General features: G+C 39.5%; 1 protein-coding gene across 2 annotated transcripts; it reads right to left on the bottom strand.

The window, feature by feature from the left end:
* Positions 1-1,917: 1,917 nt before the first annotated feature.
* Positions 1,918-26,775, bottom strand: pamr1b (peptidase domain containing associated with muscle regeneration 1b). Of its 2 annotated transcripts, XM_075469538.1 has the most exons (15): positions 26,453-26,535; positions 21,721-21,782; positions 18,969-19,145; positions 17,767-17,892; positions 16,271-16,385; positions 13,084-13,301; positions 12,294-12,401; positions 9,771-9,941; positions 9,431-9,622; positions 8,334-9,224; positions 8,071-8,247; positions 6,624-6,690; positions 6,295-6,524; positions 4,007-4,365; positions 1,918-3,913 (listed from the first exon to the last, which is right to left on the bottom strand). In XM_075469538.1, the coding sequence occupies exons 3-15, from the start codon at positions 19,096-19,098 to the stop codon at positions 3,344-3,346; spliced, it is 3,354 nt and encodes a 1,117-aa protein (XP_075325653.1). In that variant the 5' UTR covers positions 19,099-19,145; positions 21,721-21,782; positions 26,453-26,535; the 3' UTR covers positions 1,918-3,343. The 2 variants fall into 2 exon arrangements, with proteins under 2 accessions (XP_075325653.1, XP_075325652.1); XM_075469537.1 differs by lacking the exon at positions 21,721-21,782 and having other exon boundaries at positions 26,453-26,775.
* Positions 26,776-27,356: the final 581 nt, after the last annotated feature.

Below are 27,356 nucleotides of genomic sequence, written 5' to 3'. Positions count from 1 at the left end.
TGATATGACATCATGAACAAAAGGAACATCCCTTGAAGGCTGAGTCTCTATTAAAGACGTAGAAGTGGAGAGGTGTCTCATAAAATATGGCGAATACTTAAGAATGAAACTTCCAATATTAAAAGCCAAAAGTACTTCATTGTCTATACATGATATCATTGAAAGATTCAGGAAATCTGGAGAAATCCCTATATCCCAGTATAATATTCAATAGCAATAAGGACATGTCCATGGTCAGTGTTAAATAGTTGTAATCCTAAGCCCCTCAGGCATCACTCATGAAAAATGATTATTGAAGTTGAAATCGATGTGTGAGCTCATGAATACTTCCTCATGTAAAGAAATTACAAAAAAAAAATAAGATCCAGAGAAGTTGCTTTTTATTTTAGCTTGAACTCTGGGACTGAGGCAAAGCGAAAAACTGTCTGAAACATCCATCCATCCCTCTGTCCTCACATTTTCTTTACAGCTTCAGGGTCGCCGGGGGGTTCGAGCCAATTCCAGCTGCCATCGGGCAAAAAAGATTTTAAATTTTTTTCTGAAATCAAGAAAGCTGCAGTCATGGGGCTAACAATGAGAAAGATCTAGCTTGTTATCAGCACACAGTTCAAGAGCAAGTCGCCATTGGTGATATAGGGGTTCATTTTTCCAAAAGACGTAGGAAACTTGCAAATCTGCGAAGGCAACATTGATAGTTTATAAAGGACGGTGCAACATCTGCTCCAATTCCATTTTTCATGGAAAGTCTTGCTTATTTCAGCATCATAGTGGCAAATAATATTCTGTGTGATTTACCACTTCTTGATAGCTCCACTGTAAACGTTTGGTAGTTAAATTGGTCTGCCTGCAGTCCAGATCTGTCAACCGCTGAAAAAAACTGGTGGATAATAAAATGCGAAGTACAACAAAAGTGGCACAGAAGTGTTGAGCAGCAAAAATCCTGGATGTATCAAGATTTAATCATTTTCAAAATGATAACTACTGATATACTCAGATTTTAATAGTTTGTGAGAAAGAGGGCTCAACATAGTGCCACAATTTCCTTAAAACACGATGCTGGCATTCGATTCATGAAGAGAACATATGAAAATAATTCTGTGTTTCACCATGTGATTTGTTTACTTGTATTATCGTCAGCTAAATATGGAGTTTTAATTATTTACAAATGATTAAATTGAGGTATATTTTAATCATATATCCCAACTTTTTTGGACAAAGGATTGTAAATGTAATTTCCTGACATATCCGAAGCATTCCTATTTTGCCATGTTAAACCAGAAAACTAACTGGATCCCTGGAGTCAAAGTGTATTAACTCAAATGGCTATTCTCCTCACACCCTAACTGGCACCCTAATTGGGAAAACTGGGCAGAAACCTAAACATTTCGTGTAAAAGTGAAGTATTTTGCTCCTCTGCCTCTCTAGTGTTTACTATGTTCTCATAGTAGCATTTTCTCATCATTATACTATTGCTGTCCTCAGGGTTATACCTCTGTTCCCAGGCCAGTCAACTTATAGTTAAGTGTTACCCGTCTCTCTATTGATGTTGCCCTGTGAGCTTACAAGGGCCTGTGAACAGACAGTCTCCCAGTCCAAGTGGATAGGACTGTCCGCTGGGAAACACACTGTGTTGGCAAGCTGTTGTTCAACTTTTGTAAAATGGGCGGAAGAGAGACAGAAAGTCTTTGATAGATAGTAGCAACAGAAGGAAACCGAAGTGGCACGATAATCAAATAAAGTAATCACACATTTTATAGCACTCTTTCTTTGATGTCAGTATAAGCTGCAGGTGCACAATAATGGATATGGAAGAAGATCAGAAAGGAAGTAATTGACTTACAATCCCCGTTCCAAAAAGGTCGAGCTGTATAAATGTGAAAATGTTGAGCGTATAAAATGTAAATAAGAACAGAATGCTTGTAATTTAAAATATTGTCGATCGACGTTTTATTCAAAATAGAACCGAGAAAACATTTCAAATGCTGAAAATGAAATAGTTGGATATTTCATGAAAAAAAAAAGGAGCATGAGCTCATTTTGAAGTTGATGGCTGCAACAAATTTAAAAATAATTGGGAGTGGGGTTACTAAAAGCTGAATAAGTGAGCGGTGTTAAAAAGAAACAACTGAAGGAAGATTTAGCAACTAATTAGGTCAATGGACAACAGGTCAATGACATGACTGTGTAAAAACATGTAAAAGCACCTTAGAGAGACAGACTCTCAGAAGTAAAGACAGAAGGCAAAAAGCTGTCTTTAAATTGTGGAGCCATTTCACAGTAATGTCAGTCAACGTAAAATTGCAAAAACTTTGAAGGTTCCATCATCTACTGTGTATATCATCAAAAGATTCAGAGAATCTGGAGACAACTCTGTGTCTTAAAGCCCCCCTGCATGATTCTGTCATGGAAATTTACCGCATGGGGTCAGGAACACTTCCAGGTATCACTGTCTGTGAACGTAGTTCACCACTCCAACCACGAACACCGGTCAAAGCTTTGTCATGTAAAGAAGAAGCCATAATTGACAATGCCGCTGTCTTCTCTTAGCCAAAGCTCATTTAAAGTTTTTTAAACTGCCTGCAGTCCAGACCATTTGTCAAGCAAAAATAATTGGTGCATCATTAAACGCAAAATACGATAGAGAAGACAGCTGAGCAGCTAGAATCCTATGACAAGGAAGAATGGGACAGCATTCCTCTCCCAAAGGTGGAGCAACTGGTCTCCTCAGCTTCCGTACATTTAGATACTTGTTGTTAAAGAAGAAGGGAAATGGTGCTGCTCTGACCTGGATTCATTTGCGTCACAACTCCCACCGTGTATGACATAGAGCAATGGTGTTTTTCATTTTGAATTATATCAGTGTAATTATTTGATCATTTTTATTCAGCAGAATATATTTATCCTGTTCACTTAACAAGTTTTATATATGAAGAATAAAATATTTACCACACCAGCATTTTCTTTTATGGAAAATGTAACGTATTTGACCTTTCAGCATACTATATACATGTTTTGCACCATAAAAATGGAAACAGTAATTCATAGCATTGACACATATGTACAAAACAATCCAAACCATCATCAGCTAGAATGCTCAGATGAATGGTCTTCCGGTCATTTTTCAAGTCTTTAGCCTCAGGTTGAGGAAACTAAACACTGAATTCTTCAGGAGAAAGGTTGATTGCTCAGCACATCTAATGTGTTAGCTCCCCCTTCAGTTAAAGCGTTGCATTGTCCAGTGTTGCTTCTGCATTTAGTTCAAGAATACCTCCATATATAAGACATTGGACAGAATTAATACTCTGTAAAAGAGCCAAAGAAATTTGAGATGACTGTCAGATGTTTATTTCATATTGTTCTCAACCCAGTCTTTGAAGTTGGCTACATGTGTGTAAACCGTGTAGAGGTCAGGATCACACTCTCCTTGGTCATAGCCAAAGCTCACCAGTCCCAGAAGTCTCCACAGCCCACTGCTATCCCCTTGCACCTTTGAGGGCTTAGGGTTATTGCTGGCCTGGTTCTCGGAGAGGGGAGGGAGGACAAGGATTCCCCCAGTGTCGGAGGGACATATGTTATTGGGTCTGTAATTAGGCTTTTGGCTGGCACAAAGCATATTGTCTGTAACACTGACTGGCATGCCATTACGAGCATACTGCTGCTCACATGGGACTACATCAGCAAGATGAACCAGCCCAACTCTTGCCTTCTCATCAGGGCCTAAACTGGAATCAGGTAGTGGAGACCAGCCTGTCACAAGCCCTTGGCCAGAAGTTACCTCTTTTTCCTGGCTCTCTGACAGGCAGAGCGGCAGGACTTTTTCTCCAATCCTTGCTTTGTCGAGTAACTTGATCACAGCAATGTCAGAGTCAAGAATGTTAGGATCGTAGTTCGGATGCACAACAATGGAGGCCACCTGAAAGAGGAAGAATTACACAGATTCAGAGTGCGTTTTTAAAAGTTTCATTTGAAAGAACACAGTTTGAAAACAAGATGTGAAAATGCTTACCCTCACGTGTTGAAGTCCTTTGTTTACCCTATGGTCATCACGATAGTGCTTCCCCATCACCACCTTGATTGTAGCTGTATCCACAGGATACACCTTGCCCAGCTCTGTCACACAATGAGCTGCAACCACCAGAGTCCTTTGGTTAACCAGAGCCCCACTGCAGACCAGCTGCCAGTCAGAAACCTGATTTAGGTTGCCGGTTCCTGCTCCACTGTTCCTCTTCAGAGACCCTGCTTGGCTATCAGCCTTGGTCACCTTAGTCTCTGTAGTCTTGCGGGAGCGGCGGTAGATGGCTGCCAGCCAGGGCCAGTGAGCCTCTTCCGGCCTCTCTGGGTCAAAGGTCGGATGCTTCCCACACACTGCCAAAAAGGATGTGACAGGATGAGAGGTGAGACTATAATCAATGCATGGAAGGCAGGGAAAACAACACATGAAAAATTACACCGACTTGCTCTCACACTAAAACTTTGTCTACAATGAGAACTGAGGGGCTGCTTTTGAATTGCAGCTATTTGGAAGTCTGTTTGCAAAAATGCAAAGTAGTGGACCCATGAAGTTGATAGTTTTCACAGAAATCTATAACACAGTCTACCAACATAAGCTTGATTCAACAACCTTCTTCATGTTGATTAAAAAAACACCCTTTAATGTCCTGCTTTATCATTGTGTTAACCACAAATTAACAGTGATAATACGGTCTCTTATTTACAATTATAACAAGTAAATATAACTGAGCCAATCCAAATAACTTTTTTTCAAATTTTTAGAATACTTTAATGATGAAGTGACATCTCAAACCATTTGTGAAAAACATTGATTTTGATTATAACTGCCCCAAGGAAATGAAAAAAATGCAAAGAAACATTTTCTAATGCCTTTTTCTTAGTGAGGACAGTCAAAGGTTGGAATCAAGTTTATACATTTCTCATCTGCTTTTTTTTGCTTCTTCATCGAAACAAATCTATCCACATTGTGTGTTATTCGTGTTAATTTCTGTTGTTAATATAGAAAAGAGCTCACAGAGGCTACATCTTTTCAGGTTGATATCAGGGCAGAGTGTTCATAAATGGCTGTTTGCAGACAGTTCCTACAAATCTTCAATTCCATGGGGAAATAGGCCATCTTTATCAAGGAAGTAATGAAAAACATTAAAGTCAAGTAAAGTCTATCTTCTTGAGTAATTAGTCTTGGAAGAATATAGCAGAAAGAATTGGTTTTCTGAAAATTGTGAAGTCTTTTTATGATGTTTATCTTCCTGTAAACTTCCTGTTTATCTTCCTCCTATATATTTAATATCAGTTAATTCAAAGTTAGAAACCCAACAGCTGTAAAAACATGTGATACTGACTAGGAAGGCTTGATTAGAAGGTGTCATGGTCTGAGTTTTTGTTGTCTTGGTTTACTTTTGCACCTTATGCCCTGCTTCCTGTTTTATTTTGTAGTATTTTCTCTCCCATGTGTACTTTGTTTTATTTACTTCCTGTATCACACCTGGTTTCCATCACTGATCGTCTCACCTGCTGTTAATTTACTCCCTCAGCATATTAACTCCTGGTTTTCAGATGCTACTTGTTGAATCATTTCATGATGTATATAGTTGTTTTTCCCCTGTTGACCCTCTGTTGATTTTTCTTCTTCTTCACGTTTTAGCTTTGTTAATTAAAGCCTCTCTGACAGTCTTCCTGTTTTTGCCTCTTTCATTTGTCCTGCTTTTGGGTCCGATTCAAAGTCCATGACAGAAGGCTTCTTTTTGTGATGAACCGATAATTAACAAGCAGCAGTGTTGCATCCCGTTTGCTTCAACCCATAACATTCTCTAATTTCACTGCACTGATATATGCTGCTCTGTTAATACTGGCAAGAGATGACATGTGGCTGCTATAAACTGTAGAGTACATTTAATTACAGCCTGGAGGCAGGCTTTTTTTAATCAAAGTTGCAGAAGGTTGTTTTTTCTTTTGCCATTTATCTCACTGCTCTGATGCACATGTAAGTTGGTAGCCATTCTACATAGTTTCTGATGTATCTTTCAAGGGAAAAAAAAGTTTCACAGCTCACAGGAATCTATGACACAAAGGTAAAGAAGGTGCTTAATATGAGCAGTCAAAGGCAGGGATCATATCTTTACAAAGTGCAGCTTTGTGTGCCAATAGTAGATTTTATTGCTGTAACTTTATTAAGTGAATGGCTGTTTGTATACCCATGATTTTTCTTTATATGTGTAAATCACTGCTAAAATGTTTAAATTTCTAGTTATTATTAAACTAGTTATCATCTGCTGCCCTCACCTGGTGAACAGGAGACATGACGCCCACTCCATTTTCCTGTCTTTAAGCAAGTGCGACGAGGACTGCCAGTGTGGTGGTAGAAATGAGAAGCACATTCATATTCTATTTGTGTGTAAAGGTGGTGGAAGCCATGGGGTAACTGAGATAGCACTAAGGGGGCTCTAGTGGGGCCATCAGACTGAAGCTGCAGGTTCAGTGCAGAGGAGAAGAGCTTATCAACAGGTGTCTTCCTGTGGGGAGAAGAAGGGGCAACCCCCCCCCCCAAGCATTGAGTAAATTACTGTGATGATTTGAGGTGAATGCTTGTTATAACGCATTAGTAAACATACCTGGATGGTGTCTGAGGTGGCAGAATTCTTTGTTTGACCAGTTCTGAAACTTTAGGCTCTCGACATGCTGCAAATGAACACATATCCATTATCAAGACAAAGTTAAAACATACAATACACACACCAGATTCACTTTAATTTGAATGGAGTAACTGGAAGTGGAATAGCAAACTGATCTGATCTAAATAAGTCATTATGTTACCATGCAAGCCAACTGGCGGCTGGCTGAAGTTTTACATCAACACACAGACATGAGAGTGGTATCTTAAAGAGATAATTCGTCTCTTTTGACATGAAGCTGTATGACATCCCATACTAGCGATATCATTTATGAACATTGACTTACCCCCCACTGTGTACTGTGAGCCGAATTCCAGCCTCGTTTTGGCGTTGACGCAGGTAGTCCGGCTAGTTGGCTGGGGTTTAAAAAATAAAGCGTTTTGCTTCTCAAAACAATATGCGTTCAAAAGAGTAATACATTTGCATCATAAAATTGTTCTCCAGGAAAAAGTCAGACCTCACAATCGCTTGGCGCTATTTTCTCTCTACCTTTGTATCACTGCGTGCCATGTAGACCATGCAGACCGAAGTGCAGACCGAGCAGTCCCCTGCTTCCGAGCAGTAAACACCGTAACAGGCGTGGCTGTCGGCAGGTGGCAGCACGCAGTGAGAGAGAAAATAGCGCCAAGAGATTGTGAGGTCTGACTTTTTCCTGGAGAACGATTTTATGATGCAAATGTATTACTCTTTTGAACACATATTGTTTTGAGAAGCAAAACGCTTTATTTTTTAAACCCAAGCCAACTAGCCGGACTACCTTCGCCAACACCAAAAAGAGGCTGGAACTCGGCTCACAGTACGCAGTGGGGGGTAAGAAAATATTCATAAACGATATTTCTAGTATGGGATATCATACTGCTTGATGTCAAAAGAGGCAAACTATCCCTTTAAGAAGGGCATCAATAAAGATAATTTCTGGGTAGGAAAAAAAAAATTGACTACTTTATAGCACAGGCTGTTTTGGCTTTTACTATTTTATTTAACTTATCTGGGAAGTTGTGCCCTTTTTTTCCCCCTCATCTTTCTCACTTACCTCTTGGCAAAGAGCCACAGACCATTCAGACTGAAATCCATAAGGAACTAACAGCTCTAGATTAATTATTCTACTACCAGAGCCCTTTACTCAGTACCAGATAGCAATAACATTTATAAGATTAGTAATTTACTTAAATCCCTTTATAATGTACAAGCTTGATATTAAGAGAGAAATCAACATGCCTTTTGCTTATTGCTAAATTATTCCAGAATATGTAGTGCTGTGTGCTAAAACTTCCATCTGTCTTAAAGTATAACTCATAATACACTTTTAGCTTCTTACCAATACACCAACAATGTTCCACAAATTTGTGTCATCAATTACAAAATTGAAAATAAAACATGACAGTACCTCTGACACAGATTGGCTGTTTGCCACTCCAGGTACCATCTGGCAGGCAGGTACGCCTCTTATCACCGCTGAGAGCATACGAATGGTTACACGTGAACTCCACTGCTTCAGACTCCAGCTCTGGCACCACCTGGTAGTAGCCATTGTAAAGTCGAGGCAAAGGAGGGCAGCTTTTTCCTAAAATAGCACAATGGATGGAAAGTAGGATGAAGATTGGAGAGAATTGGAATATATAAATTCCTGTTCTTCTCTATGAGGCTTACCTGCAAAACTTTGGTTGATTTCTCTTTCCTTTTCCTTTGCTTTCTCTTCCTTTGCTCTTTCCAGCTCTTTTGCTTTCTCTGAAGGATCCCTCTCTGTCTTGTCCTTCCTAATAGTTGATTTTTCCTTTGGTTTCCCATTTTCCTCAGCTCCTCTGTACAGTGTGTGCTGCGTCACGTTGACTCGAATGGGAATTGTTTTCCTCCCTGGCGATGGAGATCCTATTGTATTATTTTCCTTCTTAATTTCCTTTGAATCCTGTGTCCCTGTGTTGTTGTGTGTCATTTCCAGTTCAAATATCTCCACTGTGTTCTCACCTTCCGATATGACCGTCCTCAGCTTGGTGTCATTAGGGCCGACTTTATCTTGATCTCTTTTTCCATTCACTTGCTCCTCTTTTTTTTCCTTCTCGATTTGTCCTTTGTCTTTCGTCACAACTATTTGGGTGGTGTCTGTATTTTCTTTCTCCAGCTCTTCGTCTGAACTGCCACTTGTTTTCTCAGGTGGTTTTGTTGCCTCTGGCTCTTTCTCTTCAACTGTGTTCAGACTGTTATCTGGGCCTTTACTATCCACTTTATCTTTTGTGTCATCAGTGGACTTCTTTGACCCAGTGTTTTTTTTTTCCTCGAGCTCTCTGTCTTCCCTACCCTCAGCCACAGTTTTCCCTGGAATGATCCCAGTGTATTTATCTTCTCTGTCAACTGCAGTTGTATTCTGCAGCCCAGAGTTTATATCTTTCTTACCACTACTTTCATTTTCTTTGGGAGTGTTTTCTTGATCTTTCTCTATAGTTTTGTTGATTTCTTTGTCACTGTTTATATCTAGTTCCTTGCCCAGGTCTGTCTGTTTTCTTTTGCCTTGGTCCTTTCCAGCTTCAGTTAGTGTGTTATTCACTGCGAATTAAAAACAGAAAAGAAAAGAAAAAAGATCATACTTAATCGTCTGTGTGTGTATAGGCTTGGATATTGATTGTTTCAAAGTCAGCTCACTATGTTGAATAACTAAAAATATTCTGATAAAAACAGGAGCAAAATGACTTATTTGTAATGACAAATAATTATATCTCTGATCTTCACTGTCTAAAGACAAGTTGTCAGACCTTTTGTGCAAACAGGAGGTGTCCCACTCCAGGTGTTGTTCGGAAGGCAAGTTCTCTGGGAGACCCCACTGAGTTCATAGGGTTGGTAGCAAAAGTACTGGAGAGCAATGAGGACATCATTGGGTCCATAAACCAAAACGTGGTCACCGTGTGTTGGCCTGGGTGGTAGAGTACAGACTCTTTCCACTGGCACTGGAGACGGGGAAAGAAAACCAGGCTTTTTCCATGACCTCTAACATGATATAAATATTTTTTTAGAAACAAGCCCTTGACAACAAATCCTCATCCAAAACCCACACTGTAATAATTTGAGAGAAAACGATTCACATTTTCATCTTACCACACTCAGGGGCAGGTGCGCTCCAGGTGCCATCACTCAGGCAAATGGCAGTACGAAACCCTCGAAGCTGAAACCCAGGATCACAGCGGAAAGTGATGCGTGCACCTGAGTGATGAAACAGACCCTCTGTAGATCCATGGGTGGGCACTGGAGGCCTGTGGCATCCCACCACTGAGAAAAAATACAGACAGACATGGTTTATTTATGCATACATGCTGTCTTCTTTTCCTTTTACTTAACCGAATGCCAGATGTTCGCAATTACTATGCATCAAGAATTTTAGGAAGCATCTATAGCATAGCTCAAAAGTGTTTTTACTTGTTTGTTTTACACCTCCATGTCGTAAAAGACCACACAAATAGATCCAAAGTGCTTTTTTTTTTGCTTTCTGGTATTTGAAAATGAATGAATACAGACTCACCAGTTTACTCATTCTAAAATATCCAGAGATTTAAAAGCACAGTCTGCTACCGTAGAGGCTCATTAACAAATAACTTTGCCCATCATATTAAAGTGCTAAGAGTTCACAGCAAGACTTTAACACAGGGCTTGTAAATGAGGAATAAATAGAAGCAATAAAACAGCTTTAGTCAAACTGTTCAGTTTTCCACTGTTGTAAAAGGGGATTTAATGAAGTGGAGTCGCAAAGATTGGTAATGTGTTTGTGGAACTCTGTTAAACACACTGCCAAATTAAACTATCCATAAGACAGAAATAAATAGATCAACCGTTGTGCATTATTTGATAAGGGATATATAGCTATCTTCAAAACTATTTCTAAATGAGAAATCAAATGCCATTATAAAGGCCTGCACCACGCAGGACTAAGTTTACGAAGCACACACATCAACACTGCAGATATACCAATATTGTACTCTGTGTGAGATAGTCCCTCAGGACATTTTCTGTGTTGTTGATTTAAGTGTGTTCACATCCATGAAATGTAGTATCTGTGGATTTATAGCTCCAAACCGACAAACCTTCCTCGTAATCTGGGTGTTTTTGGCGCACAGCATTTTCATCCTTCGGTCTCTTAGGGTTTGGAGAATGCTGTTGGTCAACCAAAAGCTGTAACCGCTAGATGACCTCCTTTAAATATGTATGAAAAAAGATCGAGCTGCCTGAAGTACTGTGGCAAGTGCTGTTCTTTTTCTCTGTGATCGATTTTTCATGTCAGACTGTGTCCACAGACATAATGAAATGAATCTGGAGTTATTAGGGTGGAATGCCTTCAATTCATAATGCCACATAATATGAATTTTTGGCTCATCATTCCTTTTGTCTTTTTGCTCTGGAAACTATGTTGGATGCTGCACTCCAAAACAAATTCAACTTTAATGGCTAGATTAAACTGTGCCAGACGGAGAAAGAAGAGGGGAAAGACTATATTTCCCTTTAAGAGTTTCTACAATTAGATGTCACATTTTAGCTCAGGCTTCAAGCAGATGGCAGATTAATCATTGGAGGCATGAAATATGGCTGATGCCAGGTTCACACTTACACTTCTCAATCTCATCCTCGGCAGAAATCTAGACTACATTTCCTTTTCAAAATGGCTGATATTAGCGTTAATCCAGCTCTTTTCCACTAAAACTAAGAGCTACAAATTTCTGATAGGTATACAGATGAAATGCACACTGTGTGGAAACTAGCTCATGTTATAGTAGTGAAACTGTTTTACCATTAGTTTCATAGACTTGAATGTAGCATTGAAAATCAACACCACAAGAAAAAAGCAAGGGGACTTCAGGAGATTTATTTTTCCTGGATCTTAAGGGAGGGTTAGGGTCTGGCCATCTGTAAATAAAACGACCTTGTAGTTCAAAGTGACTATAACCACACACTGAGAAAGCAGTGCCACACAGAGTGAGTGGCTTCTGGAACCAAAAAGGTTTACTGACATTAAACTGCAGAATAAGAAGCACTTTTTTTTTCTCTTCTTGTCCTCGTCCCTCTTTTACGTTTACTTCCCCCAGGCAGCCTCTTTGTAATTGACTTTATTCATCTGTCCACAGCAGTACAAATACATGCACTAGTTATCTTGATAAACGTCACCTCATAACATACAAACATACTTTTCAAGTTAACATTTGGATTTTCTGCTCTTTCACTGAAACTTATGTCATATTTCTTAAAAAACCACAGATGGGAAAGGCAGCTGGCCTGAACTCAGTCCAGACCACAAGCATCTCCCTTGTGACAGTGAATCACGGCCTGCCTCACGGCAGCAATACCAGCTAAGGAAAGAAGGAGAGGCTTTTCAAAAAGACATAAATTCTTGATAAATTTGCTGTAACAAAGTGTGCCTCATTTCAGAGGAAAATCACAAAGACAGTTCCGGTATCTCAGAAGTGTCAGTGCAGTCTTTCGGATGCCTTGTAGAATGGAATGTTCAAGTTTAGAAGTGTGACTGGTTTACTTTTCTCATAACTGCCACCCTGCCCCCACCCCCTCAATAGAACAGTGTCAGCAATTTACTTGCATCATTATACCATAAAGACTTAAGTTTCACTACATACTCACCATTTTCACACCTCTTGCCTGTGTAGCCAGCCAGACAGGCACAATGGTAAGTGTAAGAACTGTCCAGGATACAAGTCCCGTCATGAAGGCAAGGGGAGGAACTGCAAGCTATGAATATGCAAATACAACACTGAGATGCAAACAAAAATACAGGCTTTATCAGCACTTGAGGTACACAGAAATGCATGCCCAACATCAGGTTACATCAAGGAATTCTTATGTAAAACTGAAGTCATTTGTGCTTTCTTGAGTAAATGTGGGGGGACATTTTTACACAAAAAAGCCCCTGTTTACTTTTACAAGTTCTGGCTTGGCTGCTGGTAACTTATGGAGTGTGTGTACTCTTGTGTTGTAGATCCCGAAAATGAGGACATTTTTGCAGAGTGAAGGCATTCTGGTTTCTCAGAGGAATTATAGAAGGCTCAACACCCTGAGAAATGCCCTTGCTGTAACATGTAGGTGCCAGTTGTGCACTATTAAAGGCCTTTTATTATGCACTGGACGCTGAACACCATGGAAACTTCTTTCTTGTTTGCCCGTGACTCCAAAGAGTTCTTTGTTCCTTGATTATGACTTTACACATGACTTTTAACTCATTGCATATAAAACAATGACAGAAGTCAGTCCTCTTTTCTAGAATTAACACATAGTTTTAAGTTAAATGAAAATTGTTCTCTTGGGCAATGGTAGAGGTAAAGATTTACTATTTTGGGGTCAGTACAGTTAGAGGTGTAAATTCTTATCCATAGCTGCAGCAGCGTTTTTTGTTTTTTCTTGTTGGTTTAACTACCTGAGTTCTCCTGGAAAGTCGCAAAGAATCCATCAAAGTTCTTGTAACCATCGGACACAAAGAGAACGTGCAAACTGTTGCCAGAGCTCTGAACAGGGGCAGGTCTGTTGTTCCCGCAGAATCTACCAATAACACGAGAGTTGATGCTGTCTCCATCTCGGACTTCCACATAGTCATAACGACAAGATTGGTGAAACTCCAGACTCAGCATCATAAACCTGTAAGTACAGAAATGAGTTTAGAATAAAGGAGCTTTCTTTTCTGGTTGTTGAATCTGAATTATGTTCTCTGGCAGTGCCACACCAGAACCCGACGGGGATTTGTTTTACACACCTTACAGCTCTTAAAGCAGAACTTAAATAGAAGCAGGAATGAGCTTAAAAATTCCAACATGTAAAACTTGTAGGTCCCTCTTTGCTTGGGTCTTAACCTTTGAATCTGCCCACTCCACAAGTTGACTGATTTGTATAGTTGTGTTTTTTTCATTTGAAAAAAAATCAAATAAAACGTCCAGTCCCGGCAGTGGAACCACAAATGATGAGCCAATCAATTGGGAGGACTAACGCCATTTTCAAGCAGTTTTCAACAGTTGACAAGCTGTGTATGTCACGCCCATGGGATTTCTCCCCATGTTTTTTGTTTAGTGTTAATTATGTCTTAGTTTTTAAGTCCATGTTTAGTTGAGTTTTGCCATGTTTTAGTTTTGCCATTGTTTTTCCCCTCACTTCACTTACCAGCTCATTAGTTTCACTCACTTCACCTGTGTTTTTCCCCTCAGCTGCACTCACTCACCTATCACTCAGTCCCTATTTAGTTTCCAGGCTCCCCTGTTTCTTTGTCGGATCTTTACCATCCTTACCTTCCTACCTTGCTCCTGATTTTCATCCCCTCATGCCATGCCACGCCACATATCTTCGTATAACAAGCTAAGTATTCATTCCATGCCATGTCAAGTTATTTGTTTGTTTTTTCACAGTTTAGTTTTTGAATCCGGCTCAGCCGCGCCTTTTGTTTAACCACGTTTTGTTTTGTGAAAATAAACCCAGTTTTCTTTTGAAAGTCCACATCCGTGTCCTGCCTCACCACCCCAATCCTGACAGTGTACTGTATACGTATATTTTCATTTGGCAGCGTTTCCTTTTTTTGGCACTCCAAAGGCCTGCCAGTTGAACACCAGATGGAGGAACATGCTCCAATAATTCCACTATTTAAAATCCTCGCAAAACAACCTGTCGACATGGCACAGGCTCGTTCCCACGGCATCTTTAAAAGTGGTGTGGCAGTGATGGACTCTTCCTGGGTAGGACTGTTTTCCTTTTTGTTGTTGTTTTTCTTTTTTAATTATTTTTTTTTTCCTTACTTAGGGAAAGTGGATTCTTTCAAACTGCTTTGGTAGGTTGCTTTAAAGATTGAAGTAAGTCACCCTTATACACTTATGGGGTAAACAGGTATGATGACAGACATTGGTGGACCAAAGCTGTGTGTTAGAGCTTCTAAGTGAACAAAACTATGATGAAATTTGGTAAATGAGATAAGCATAATCATTATTGACACTTGGCAGCAAAAGTATAACAACATAACCAAGCAAATGCCCCTGGTTGAGTGTAGCTTAGAAACTGTCAGTAAGTACTGCTAACAAACATTATTATGCACCCTAGGCTAAACAAGTATCTGATTATTTGAGACCGCCAGCTGTTAAATGCCTGTAAAATATATCTACGAATGCTATATAAACTTGCAGTGCACAACATTTCCAAAGCAAATAGCCTGACTTGAAATGAATGAAATTTCAAGGTAATTTATTACCCAATTACATAGATAGTTAATTGGAATTTAAATGACTAAAATAATGTGGATTAATGTGACTATAATAACAAGGAGAAGATAACTTCTGTTTTTAATTCATTAGCTGTTTGGTTCAATTGCAGTCAAAGAGCAGCATTTAAAGGACTGCCAGCTGGATTGGGGAAAACAAAAGAAGACTCCCCCTTTTTAGACTCTTTGCCCAAGAGGGATCAGACTAATGAGAGATATGGCATGCGAAATGATCACAAGAATCACTTGTATTTCTGTAAATATGTGGCCTGTGATTGGATTACAGTGCATGACAACATGGGCAACGACAAAGAAATAAAAGGAATAAGACAAAGATATTTTCCATTCATTTTAAGCATACATTTTACTACTCTGCCCATCTGCACAACAGTGCTATTATATTTTTGAGTTTTATGGGACCAATGTTAAAAATTAAGGATTGAGTGTGCAGTATGTTGAAATTTGTCCTGACACAACGATTTGGCCATGGAACTTATGTATGTCATGCTCGTGGTTCTAAAAATTTAATGGAGAGCTACATATATGGTTATAAAAATGTGCTTGAAGTCATTAGACATCTTTAAGAACACAACAAAATAGAACCGTGAGTAGTGAGTGCTCGGCCTGAAACTAGCTGCATGGAGCTTTTGTATTGCTAAAACTCTGCAAATAATGCCAGCTTGTAAAATGCAGTAAGCATAATGAGGAAAAAAGCAGAAATGGAAAGTTATCGCGACACAGAAAAGTTATATACAATAACTTTTCTGTGGGGAAAAAAAAGAGGTTGCTATGGTTTCCAAACTCTGCTGTAAACTGGCCATCAGTCCACAAAATACATTTTGCAGAAATATCTGAGCTGAGAGGAAATTTGACTAATTGAGGTCAGTCATTTATTGCTTAAGCCTGGAATTTCCACGTCAATTGTGCTCCCTTATTTCAAACTACCTAAGCTACATTATCCCCGTAGGTCCAGCTGTACTTTGATGTTGGCATGAAAGCATTACTGCATGCCAACATACATATCGTAAACATGGTAAACATTATCACTGTGGGTACCCAGGCTCCGCCCTCGCAGTGACGCAACACCTTCAGCTTTGAAAGTCTATGTTAATCAGGCTACACTGTGGGTGTGTTATGGTGCTAAAGTTTATAATTAAGCTATGTTGCCTTTACAAAGTTCATGGGATTGGTAATACGTTGCAGATGCTCGGGTATGTTTGAAACTGAGGCGATCTAACCATTGGCATGCATGGAAATCAATCTGCTGTTATCAGTTTAAGTCACTAACCTTGTTGATGAGATGTAACTGATACCTTGAACTAATCTGATGTAATCACACAGAAGATGATGGTCAGTAAACACACTCTCTTACCTGAGTTCTATGGTGAACGGCCTGTCCACCTTTATGGTCCACTCACACCTAGCATTGTTGGGGTAGCTCTCCAGCACCAAGTGGCCCTGCCGTTTGTGGATTATCCCCCCACACTCTGTGAAACACAGAAATTATATGTCATAAAACTGTAACTAGGTTTACTAGATTTACAGGAGAATGTGTGGACAGTTTGGGCCAGACCCTTTCTGCAGCTGTTGTTCACACACATGCTTTTTTTAAGTTGGAAATGTGCATCTCTCACAGCTGGAGATGGGTGTGGAGGAATTTCTCTCTGAAGTGCACAGGTGGGCAGCAAGATTCAGATATTAGGCTGTGGACATTGCTGTATTTGCATTATAACATGTTGAGCATAGCACATGCGGCTTACACTGTTGGTAACAGTGGTGCACATGTCAATGTATCCATAATAGGAATGAGTGAGTTGAAAGCGGCATGGGCTATTGTTTAGCAGAAAAGAAAATTAAACTGCTAATCTCACCATTGCACATATGTTCTGACTCACACACAGGCAGTAAATGCACTAGGATTTGCTGCCATGTTCATACATCATCTCATTCAGATTTTCAGGAGATGTTTCTGGGGGGCGGGGTGGAAACTTTCTCCAGTAAGTCCACAATGAATGCTATGGACAATTGGTTCACCCTTGCCATCACTCTGGAACATTTCTTGAATATTTCAGGGCTCTAGCGCATCTGTGAAGATGGCTTTAGTTTGGAAACGCATGGAGGAGGACTGATGGGGAAGCCAAGCAAAGACCGACTCACTGTTTCGCCATTTAAACAAACTTAAACCTGAAAAACGTCATCGTGGTGGATCAAAAGCTATGTTGCGGATTTTTAAACCACATTGCGTTGCATTACACAGTTATTGATTTACAAAATATAGTATTCCCTTATTTCACCACTATGAAATGTTCTATATTTGAGTTGTTTAAATTGCAAAAATGTCCTGAGTACCTGTTAACTATCCAATCTCAGAGCATGATCATTGCTGCTTGCCTTGGGTTAGGTCACTGACTCTTGAAAGTACTTAAAAAAATCCTTTATTATCATTATTATTCTGAGAATTGAGGTTCCATTTTCTTGGTTTGAAGTCACTGTAAAAGCAACAAAGTAAAGAATAAATATACACAGAGGCATTTGGCAGCCTTTCCAGGCATCTGCTTTTAATTAAATATATGTTGTGTTGTGCCCCTTGGTAGGCTATATGCAAATAAAAGCTAGAGTCAGTGCTCAGATGATTCATATTAACTTGTTTTATGGGTTTACTGAGTGTTGACGCTGACTTGTCTTTCAGCTCCTTGAGGAAAACCTCCTGGGTTTATGGCACTCTTCCAACATGGCATAGTTGTCCCAGATGAAGATAAATCAGCAGGGGAGGAAAACCCATCCTGTCCACTGTATTCTTTTCACTTAAAGATAAACATGTCATTAACAGTGAAACATTTTGTTAACCGGGATGATGTAAAGACTTACTCATGCAGTCTCCACCGGACCAACCGGGACGACACTCAGCACAGTATTTGCCATTAATGAAAAAGTCATCCTTTGGGCCCCATGTCCCATTGTTACAGCGCTTACAGTTCTCAAAAATACTGCAACCTGACAGACACAGAAAAGAGACAGAAACAAAATTACAGTAAAGAAGGTATCCTAAGTACAATTTGTACTAAATATTTCAACTGAGTTGTCATTTTACGTAAGAAAAGGGCCCATTTTTATCAGAAGAGTTGCGTTGCTGCTCTTGAACAGACCCCCAAAATGTTTTCTTTGCATCAACTCTGTTAAACTCATTAGGCTCATCTCTCACTGCATTAGAACACAAAAACATACTGCTGCTTCCTGAAATAGAAATGTTGAGAAAAAAGTGTTGAAGTATTTTCCTTTGTAGGTGGATTTTCACTTAAGAGCCTGCCCTGTCCGTTGAGAGGTGAAGAGCAACTTGTGATCCAAGGCTGAATCTTAACAATAAAAAGGCTGGCAACATACTCGTGGAGCTTTATGAATGTACGCACTGGTGGGAGTGCATTTTTTAGTGTTTAACAGTAAAAAAGTGATGTACAGGTATTCAAGTCTGAACAGCTGTTCCCCCCCCCCACCCCCCCGTAAATGAGAATATAAGCCCATTCAAGCAGTGAAGAAGACATGACATACTTCTACAGGCAGATGATATGTAGAAACTAACAGTTTTGAATGTCTGGACTGCTCATGTATTCAAAGGTCCCAAGGTGATTGTCTTCTCATGGACAGAATATGTACATGGCAACAATGTGCTTAACTCTCTGAGTAAAAGCATGCAAAGACATACTCCCATCTCATTCAAAAATTAAAGTTCCATTTGTGTTTGTTCACTCCTGCACCCTGCCAATGCAAGGGATTTCTGAAAGCAAGTCAAGAATGGGTGCCAACCTGAAGTTGGCCAAAAAACAAATCAAATAACAACTACAAAAGTTGTTATTGTTACACCATTTAACACGCTTAAGGACAAACAGGTGTGCAACTGAAACTTGGTCTGACAAAAGCAACATGTTAGATACTCAGTTTGCACATAATTCAATCATTTTCAGAATTCTTACAGGCCGAGTAAAAAATGCCATACTTTATAAATGCAATGTTAAACCAAAATACTAATACTTACTTAATATCAGTTATGTGGTAGATATACACAGTGGTGTTACCTGGATGGATAATGCAGGGGTCACACTCGTTGATGGCGTTGCGGCAGCAGGGCACTGCATAGCCCACCTGAGTCCCCTGCAGGGGGCACTTACAGCGGATAACGTCATACTCGCAGCAGCCTCTGCACATAACATTCCACTCTGGACCTGGACAGTTGTTGTGCAAGTACCTGTAATCTAAAGAAGATGATACATCAGGGTGGCAGGCCATAATGCAGCCATAATTTCTTAGGAGAATGAAAATAGAGGTAAAAGTAAATCAAACCTGAAAAAATATGTCAAACATAATGATTAGCTGCGTGGGAAAGTATGAGCAGATGTGGGTTACAGTCTGCAGTGAAAGAGCAGAGGAAGATTTCTGTTGAGTTCGGTGTTTATCTGAGTTGCAGCGTTGTACTGCCTCTGGTTATTTACACTACCATATGGTTACAGTGAACATAAAATCTCTCTGTAGTTTACCTCCTCTGTGTGATATTACCTCAGAAAACATGCTAAAACAATCAAGGGACTGTCATGGAAAACACTCAACTCATTAATTAATCAGAAATTGCTTTATCAACTCAAGCATAAACACTAGCCTTCTTTGTAAAGTTTTTACCTTGTAAATGTGGTGCCTTATTGGAAAAGAAGCCAGTTATTCAAAGGCATTAGGGCCTGAGTGGTTATATTATGTAACAGTGGATTTAAAAGGAAAAACAGACAAGTGAAAATTCTCTTGTGGCAGATGTGGATAGAGAACTAACAGAGACTGCACTTCAAACTTGGCACAATGTCAGCGCAGCATTTTCAAGTTCTCCCAGCCCTGCATTTGTAATGGCTTCTTTGCTCTCAACCATGGACTTTATTTCTAAAGCCACAGTTGCACACTAGCTTTATTTGTTCTCTATGTGAGCTTTGTGAAGCCAGGACTCTAATACAGAAACACAAGCAAAACAATTGACATACAAATGCACAAACTTACTGTGATAAATCTCTCAAAGGATGACGGTCGGCTGGAGCAAAGATGTCTATGAATGTTGTGAGCTTTCCTGACTGCCCTTCCACATTAAAGATATCATAAATTGTACATCAGTCCAGCTAGTCTAGGCTGCCTGGACTAGTCTCAGCGATTACTCCTGAAACATTTACTGATATTAATCAGGCATAAAAAAGATTATGTAATGCCGTATTGGGGGAATGTTAAATGAGGTTTTCTGAGGATACCCATTGCGTTCCAAGTTACAGTACTTGACCGTGCAATGATTCTTTTCATATTTTGTTAACATGGGCTCAGCTGGTTGTGGGTTTCGACCCTGAAAGCTTGATCAACAAGCCAGTAACAACATGGGCTGATCTCTGTGGCATAACAATGTGTCTGTCAGACTTTGAAGACTGCAGAGTAACATATAAACCCATTGTTTTTCATAATGTCTCTTTAACTACCAGTGAACATCTCTTGATGTAAGAATTCCTGTAAACTCACAGCCCCGAAACATTGTACCAAAACAAACTTGATGCTCTTGCATGGCTTTTGTTTTATTTTCTGTTTAATAAAATTTGTTCTTTCTCCACTTGACAAAATAAGCGATACACACAGTTTCTGCTCAGATCATTTTTAGTGAATTTCTTTTGACCAAATGTGAGAACCACAAACATCCATGGCACGGGCATGTCCTGTGTGCTCAAAGGGATGTGTGTTGAGACATAAAGACAAAGAGAGTAATTATATAAGCCCTCCATCACATAGATGCTATGTTAAGACCCCTTGGCGCCACATTGGAATGCACCGCGTATCCTTTACTCCCCTTGTTTCCACACATCTTTGTTTGGTGTCTGTAATTGGCCTTCAGTATCCAATGAATAATAAAAAGCACATCTTAAGGGTGGATGGAAACTTCATGACACCAATGGTGGCCCAATTTAATTTAAATTTGTTTACATTAAGTTATTATGGAATATATATGCAGTTTTGAGAACCAATATGTAAACACTATGTATATTACACAGTCACTTTTCTATAATTTCAATTCAATCCAGTGCAAATGTTAGCTAAATATGCACTGAAACTCTAGCATAATTGCTAATTCCTTTTTTAAGCTTCATGATACATTGTAGGCCTACAGTCTTCTGATTCCACATGCTTGAAGCAAATTCCTAACAGGAAAATAATCGAAGGGCAAATTTTACACACATAAGTAAGCAGAGAGAATTTAGTGGCATGTGAGTTGATTCCCATGGGAACAAAACGAGCTATATGGAAATTAGGCATTTGATTAGTTTCTTATTGTGAAGGCTTAATGTATAAAGGGGGTATGAAGAGCGAAAAAGCACCTTTCTTCTCTTTTTGTCTTTAAAAACATCATGTAACATTGCTCACTGATGTGACGTCCCCTGATTGAGGAATACACAAATCATTGGAGTTTCTCTTTAATCTGGCACTCAACCAAAAACTGAAAAAAAAACATGTATCATTAAAAACAAAAACTAACTAAAAACAACAGGAAGAAAGTTTCTGATTACATCAATTATGTTGCCTAGTGTCCAATAATTCAACCAAATATTGGTCTGCAATGACACATATATCAAAATGTTTTTAGAAACTATTTTTTGTGATGATTGCAAAATGACACAAGCAGCCTAAGTATGAGGATGGATACTGAATCAAGAATCTGGATAGCATTTTTTTGTTCCATTTTTCAACCACTATCATCAGTTATCTTGTAATCACTTTCACTGCAAGATAAAAACAGTGTTTGGAAGGAGTGATGCCTACCATGTTGTGATTAGGGAGAACTGACATCATCATCTCCTCCTATGCTGCAGGTTTTCGCCATCCTGTATGTGGAGGCAGGCCAGAGAGACCATGAAACCATAAACACGAAATACTTTATGTGCTGGCCTGGTAAAGTCATTACATGGATCCTTCTGTATGTTTTGTCCCTTGCTATGGAAATGAAATCCTGTGGTTATAGTTCACTTGTGCCATAGGACCCAAATTTACAGTGGAATACAACATAAAAATTCTTTAATTTCCATAAGAAGGTTTGGAAATTCTTCTTCAATCTCAACTCACAGTCCAGTGATTTTTTTCAACAAGGACACATTCAAATTTCCAGAAGATTCCCCCCCCCTTACTTGAGGTAAATAAACCCAAGCAGCAGCATTTTCAGTTCATTTTATACTCTGACTGGATTCAGTTTGCTGACCTCCAACTCTGTTGATAAGGCTGTTATGTTTCTCCTTGAAGCATGACTGCAAGGTTTCTCCCCCAGAGCTGGACACATGCTGGAATGCATCTTTATTTTTCTGGCCTGCTATCTCTTTTCTCAAGCATTTGCTGATATTTCATTTTTACATGACAGTTTTTTTTTTTTTGGCTTGGATAATGACGACATGAATTTATTCATTTCGGCAACAAGATTACCACCTTGCAAAAATACATATGTGAGGCTCTCAGTTCAACACCTGCAGGTAACCACAGACTGAACTTTAACAATTTCATGTGAATTTTTTACAGCAGTTCAGGAGTGTCTGAACAGGTGTGGAAGTGCATCTGAACAATCGCTGGCCTACAAATAGGTAGTTTCCATGTTTCATCTTTATGTCCATGACAGGTGATTTTCGTGAATTCTCATGGATCTTGTTTTTAAAAACACTGTCGTATCTAAGTGTTTTGTACAAACACGAAAAAATGCATTTCCTAATGAACAAATTACATCAGCATGCAGACCCCTATAATTTAACCCAAGACTGTGGTTATGCTTTGTAGGCCAACATGTATTTAACCATAAACTGGAGGCGCTGGCAGTTGTCATCAAGGAGTCATAGCTCCTAAAGAAATTCATCTGATAGCAAAGTATCTTCTTTATTTTACCTCTTGGCTGTTTGATATGTGTATGTTTTGGTATAAAATTATGAGACACCGGCACCGAGCCTTAGAAACACAACTAAAGGACAGGTCAGATGTTTTTTCTTTTGTTTTATCTTTTTTTATTTCTCGGTGTTGTACCTTTGTGTTCAGATTTTCGTGTGGGTTTTTCTGCTTGTCTGATCTTGTGTTAGTAGAGTCTGCTTTTCCATTCCAGATGCTGAGCTTCTAAATGTCAAGGGGCCATAGTAATCAAAATAGTAATTATAGAAGATGTAGTTTTGCCCAGTGAAGCACTCAAACCCTTTTCGTTTTGCTTTTTAGACACCTTGTCTACACTTTCTATGTGAATTCAGAGATCACTAAGACCACAGGTAAATAATTCACGTGACTTCTGTGACCCTGTGGATGGTCTTACTGCCCTGCTGGTCCACTAACCCACAAAGCAGAGTCATGGCCAACACTTTGATGTCACTGCTCAGCTTCCTTTTTATGTTCTGTACAAAAATAAAGCTTAGCAGATGCAAAGCATTCAAAATGTGCTGCAGGTGCTGAATTTGACCTTGCAAGCATCTCAATAGGCCACATCTGTTCAGAAAGCGTACCATCACTTTCTGGCAACAAACTCCCCTGAACCTGAGCTAAGAATAAAACTCAAGGTCAACATCTGTTTGTTTTAATTTCCCAACAACATTGTCTCTTGCTTCCATTCGCATTGACATTCAGGTTTTGTCTGCGTTCTCAGACAACAATAATATGAAATCATATGGAAAATATTTACAGGTAAGAATTAAGTTTTTTTATTGGGGATATATTATATTGGGAAATACTTTATAACGGTTTTGAACTTTCTTGACAAGGCTTAGGAGACAATACCACCATGATGCTTGTAGAGTAAATACTGTCATCAGCAACCATCAGCAGCCACCAACTGAGCTCAACAAAGCATTGGCCTGTCAAGACACAGGCTGCATTTAATCAATGATAGGCATGACAGGAGCTTCCTGAATTCCCTAAATGCTAAGACAAGCTACTATCATGCTTTCTATCTTATCACCTTTAGCACAAGATACACCCGACCATCCTTTACCAAGGGAGAGGACATAACAGATTCAGTTTCTTGTGGCTGCAACACTCAAAACAGCACACCATCCTATCCCATTGTCATGTCTGTCTTGCTTATATATATATATATATATATATACACATATGCTGACAGATTATACTGACATATGTAGGTGTCAATGTGGCATCTATTTCTACTCACTTAATTAACTTGTAGTTTGTTTTTGCTCAGTTTATTTCTAATCTATTTCCTTTTAACTGTGAAACTTGATACTGAAGTGCTATTATTCAATGTGTTTATTTAGTATAATCTGCAGGAAACACCTATGTCAGATGATAGGGGCGAGGTATCTTAAATGCCTGTTTTCACAGTTAATCTTTGGAACATTGTGGTTAAACCAGCGATGATCCACTCTGATAAAAATTCAGTCTTTTATTAAGTTCTTATGGATTCTCCCCCAAATCTTTCCTTGGCTCACTTGTGTTTTTCCAAGTAGGCCAAAAATAAATATCAAAACATAGGATGTCATATCAAGCATAGCCAACGCTTTATGCTGCTGTACAATCACACAAATCTAATAAAACACAATCAAGTCAAGGTGCGGGTAGTTGTATTCTCTTACATTTGGACAAATCCATTAAATTCACCTCAGAGCAGATCTAAATTCCATCCATAAAAAAATGTAAAGTGTAAAACAACTGCTTTAACCATAGATTCAACCCAAGTCCTAATTCATGGCCCCCTTTGGCATGTGCTGTATAAATGTATAATATTTGCAGCTTTACACAATCCTATTTTCTCATCCTGCCATTACAAAAGTAGAAAGGGTGTCACAAAAGGTTCCCTGGAGCCCATGGAAAGTATTTATACACAACAAAAAAAACTGATTTCCTCCTGACAAATTGGGGCTGATTTCACACTGATGTATCCTGGAAAAATGGCTGTTTTTACAACAGCGGTAAGTGCAGGCACAGGGCATGGGCTGTATATGAGTGTACAACTCCTGTTGCGTACGACTCACAACAGCTGTCTGGTATTATGAGGTCAGTGATTTATCTATCATGGAAAAAGGAAACTCCCAGGGGGCTCCTGTGGTCATTGTATGTCTGAGCATATCCAGACCCCGGAGCAATGATCCCGGTGGTTGTCCATTAGATCGCTTCAAATATGTCACCTCAAACTAGGAACACTAAATTAAATGAAATATTTTGACACTATTTTTATCCTCTGTGGTCGAAAAGTGTGAGAAGCAAGCCAACACCCAAATTAGACATTCTGAGATTAAGCTCCTTAACAGAAGTCTGACATGAAACACGAATCTTTAAAAAAAGTAACGGTAATAAATTGCATCACGTAACTGCGCCTCGTTGCCTTATTTCTCCTCATCACTTTTGCACAATTTTTTACATCCAAGTCTTTGTTTCCCATTGTTGATTACCCTGTAGTTTTGTTAGAAAAAAAATTCTGTGTGGGCTTTAGCTAAACACATAAGGCGATTGTGTCAAAACAACTGGAGTCGCAGAAAGAGAGATCCTAAACAGGAAGTTTTACACAGATCCAAAAGCCTCAGTGGGGACAACAAAACATGCACAAATGGATAAAAAAACACGTGCACACACATGTAAACAATCAGTGAAGATAGGGTTTGCCTGTAAACACATGCTGTGGCTTAAAAGGAAAGCTATTTCAGAATGCTCTGTAGAAATTCTATCATCAGCTGGATTATGACACAAGGTAAGCAGAGAGTGACTCAGCTGACAACAACATCATTTGGTAAATCTCTTAATCATTGTGGCTGAACACAGCCGTGCTCTGCCCAGCCCTTTACCGCATTCATCTACGTTACAAGTTGAAGGCATTTGTTTTACTGCGAGGGAAACATCCAAAGAGGGATCAGTGACAGGGCAGATGTTTGGTTGAACCTCTTGGATACGGTGTATGGTATACACATTACCGCAGACAGTGTGTGATTGACTCAAACGTGACTCATGTATTCCAGCCGTTCAAGTGGAAGCAGTAAACAGTCAGAGTCAATCTTCCTCCTTAAAACTCATTCAGAGCACACTTAAGCATTTAAAGAGAGGTTCTTAGACAATAGGGAGCATGTGCCAAGCTTCAGCAGCCTCATTAGGACTGCCTCACCTCACCTCATGGAATGTGTGACAACATCCAACTGTTGTTTTGTTTTTTATCTTTTCAACAACAGCCACTTTCTTTTTCAAAACAAAAACAGTGGCAAAAAAGTTTTAAATATGTGACTATCAAAGGGTTCTTATCAACAGAGCGTCAGAGGACAGAACATCATTCTCTATCTTATAACAAGAGAAGACAAATATTGCACAAACTGGTGTTCTCTCTACTGCCTCCGTGAAGCATAGGTTTTACATCTCTGAGTCTCTGAGTCCTCTTTCACAAGTGTTGCTGATAAAAAGGATAGAACTGAAGGAGGGTAGCAAGAGTGCTGATGCTGGCTCCTTGAGAACAAAGAACCAAGAAACTGTGTCAAACACGGCAAAAAGAACAGGGGCACAAACAAGTGCAGTAAAAGAAAAGTTAATGCAATGCTCTTACCATAAGGCCAGGCTGTCCCTAAGGGCAAAGAGATGAAAATAAATAGGGAGACTAAGAGGAGCCTGCCCTCCTCCCCAGAGATATAGATGCCGGTCCATGGAATTGTACGGGTGCCCCCATGGGTTTGCCCCAGGCGTAGTTCCCGTCCCGCAGACAGCATGCTGCAGCCTGGACCTCTGTTTACTTTGTGAACTCAGCTGACATCACCTTCTCTCTGCCCTTCGTTCCTTCCCTCCCCTTCCTCCATTTCTCCCTTTCTCTCTCACTGTCTTTCTGCTTCGGTTTCTTCCTCTCTCACTGCTCCCTGGCTTCAGGTTACAGCCCAGCCTCGCAAGGAGTTCCACTTGCAGTGGTCTCCCAAAAAAACTCCCCTCGCTCCTCTCAAGCGATGACGTCACTGCTGGGTGTATGAAAAGCAAGTACCAGTGTTTTGAGTGGGAAGTGTATGACAGCCTGTTTATTTCCACATACTGTGCATGATCTATTATGTTTGGATACAATAATGTTTGTGTTTGTGTTTATGCATTTAGCAGGCGCTTTTATCCAAAGCGAATCACAAAAGAGGATATAACATTACGCTACATGATAAATGTTGGGTTTGTCTCTAATGTGTTCATGTCTAAAAAATCCTGAGGTCAGTGTTGATCAAGTTCGCACAAGTGCAAAAACAGCAGCTGCGTTTAGTCTCAGAGAGCACTCTGTGTTTAACAATGGAGTGAAGTCAGAAAGTAAGATTAACTGAAGGGTTTGTTTGATTTTTCAAAATACGGTACACTTACTGACTTTCTTAGCTTACCTCTGATGTCTGCACGAGAACTATGGCGATGTAGGAGACTGTTGGAGACTGTAAACTATGGAAAAATGTCAGTTATGGGGAAAAAAAAAAAAAGAGCCACACAGTAAA

Source organism: Odontesthes bonariensis, chromosome 7 (assembly GCF_027942865.1).
Source record: "Odontesthes bonariensis isolate fOdoBon6 chromosome 7, fOdoBon6.hap1, whole genome shotgun sequence".
Classification (NCBI taxonomy): Eukaryota; Metazoa; Chordata; class Actinopteri; order Atheriniformes; family Atherinopsidae; genus Odontesthes; species Odontesthes bonariensis.
Note: the sequence above shows the minus strand (reverse complement) of the source record. Positions and strands in the feature narration are given on the sequence as shown.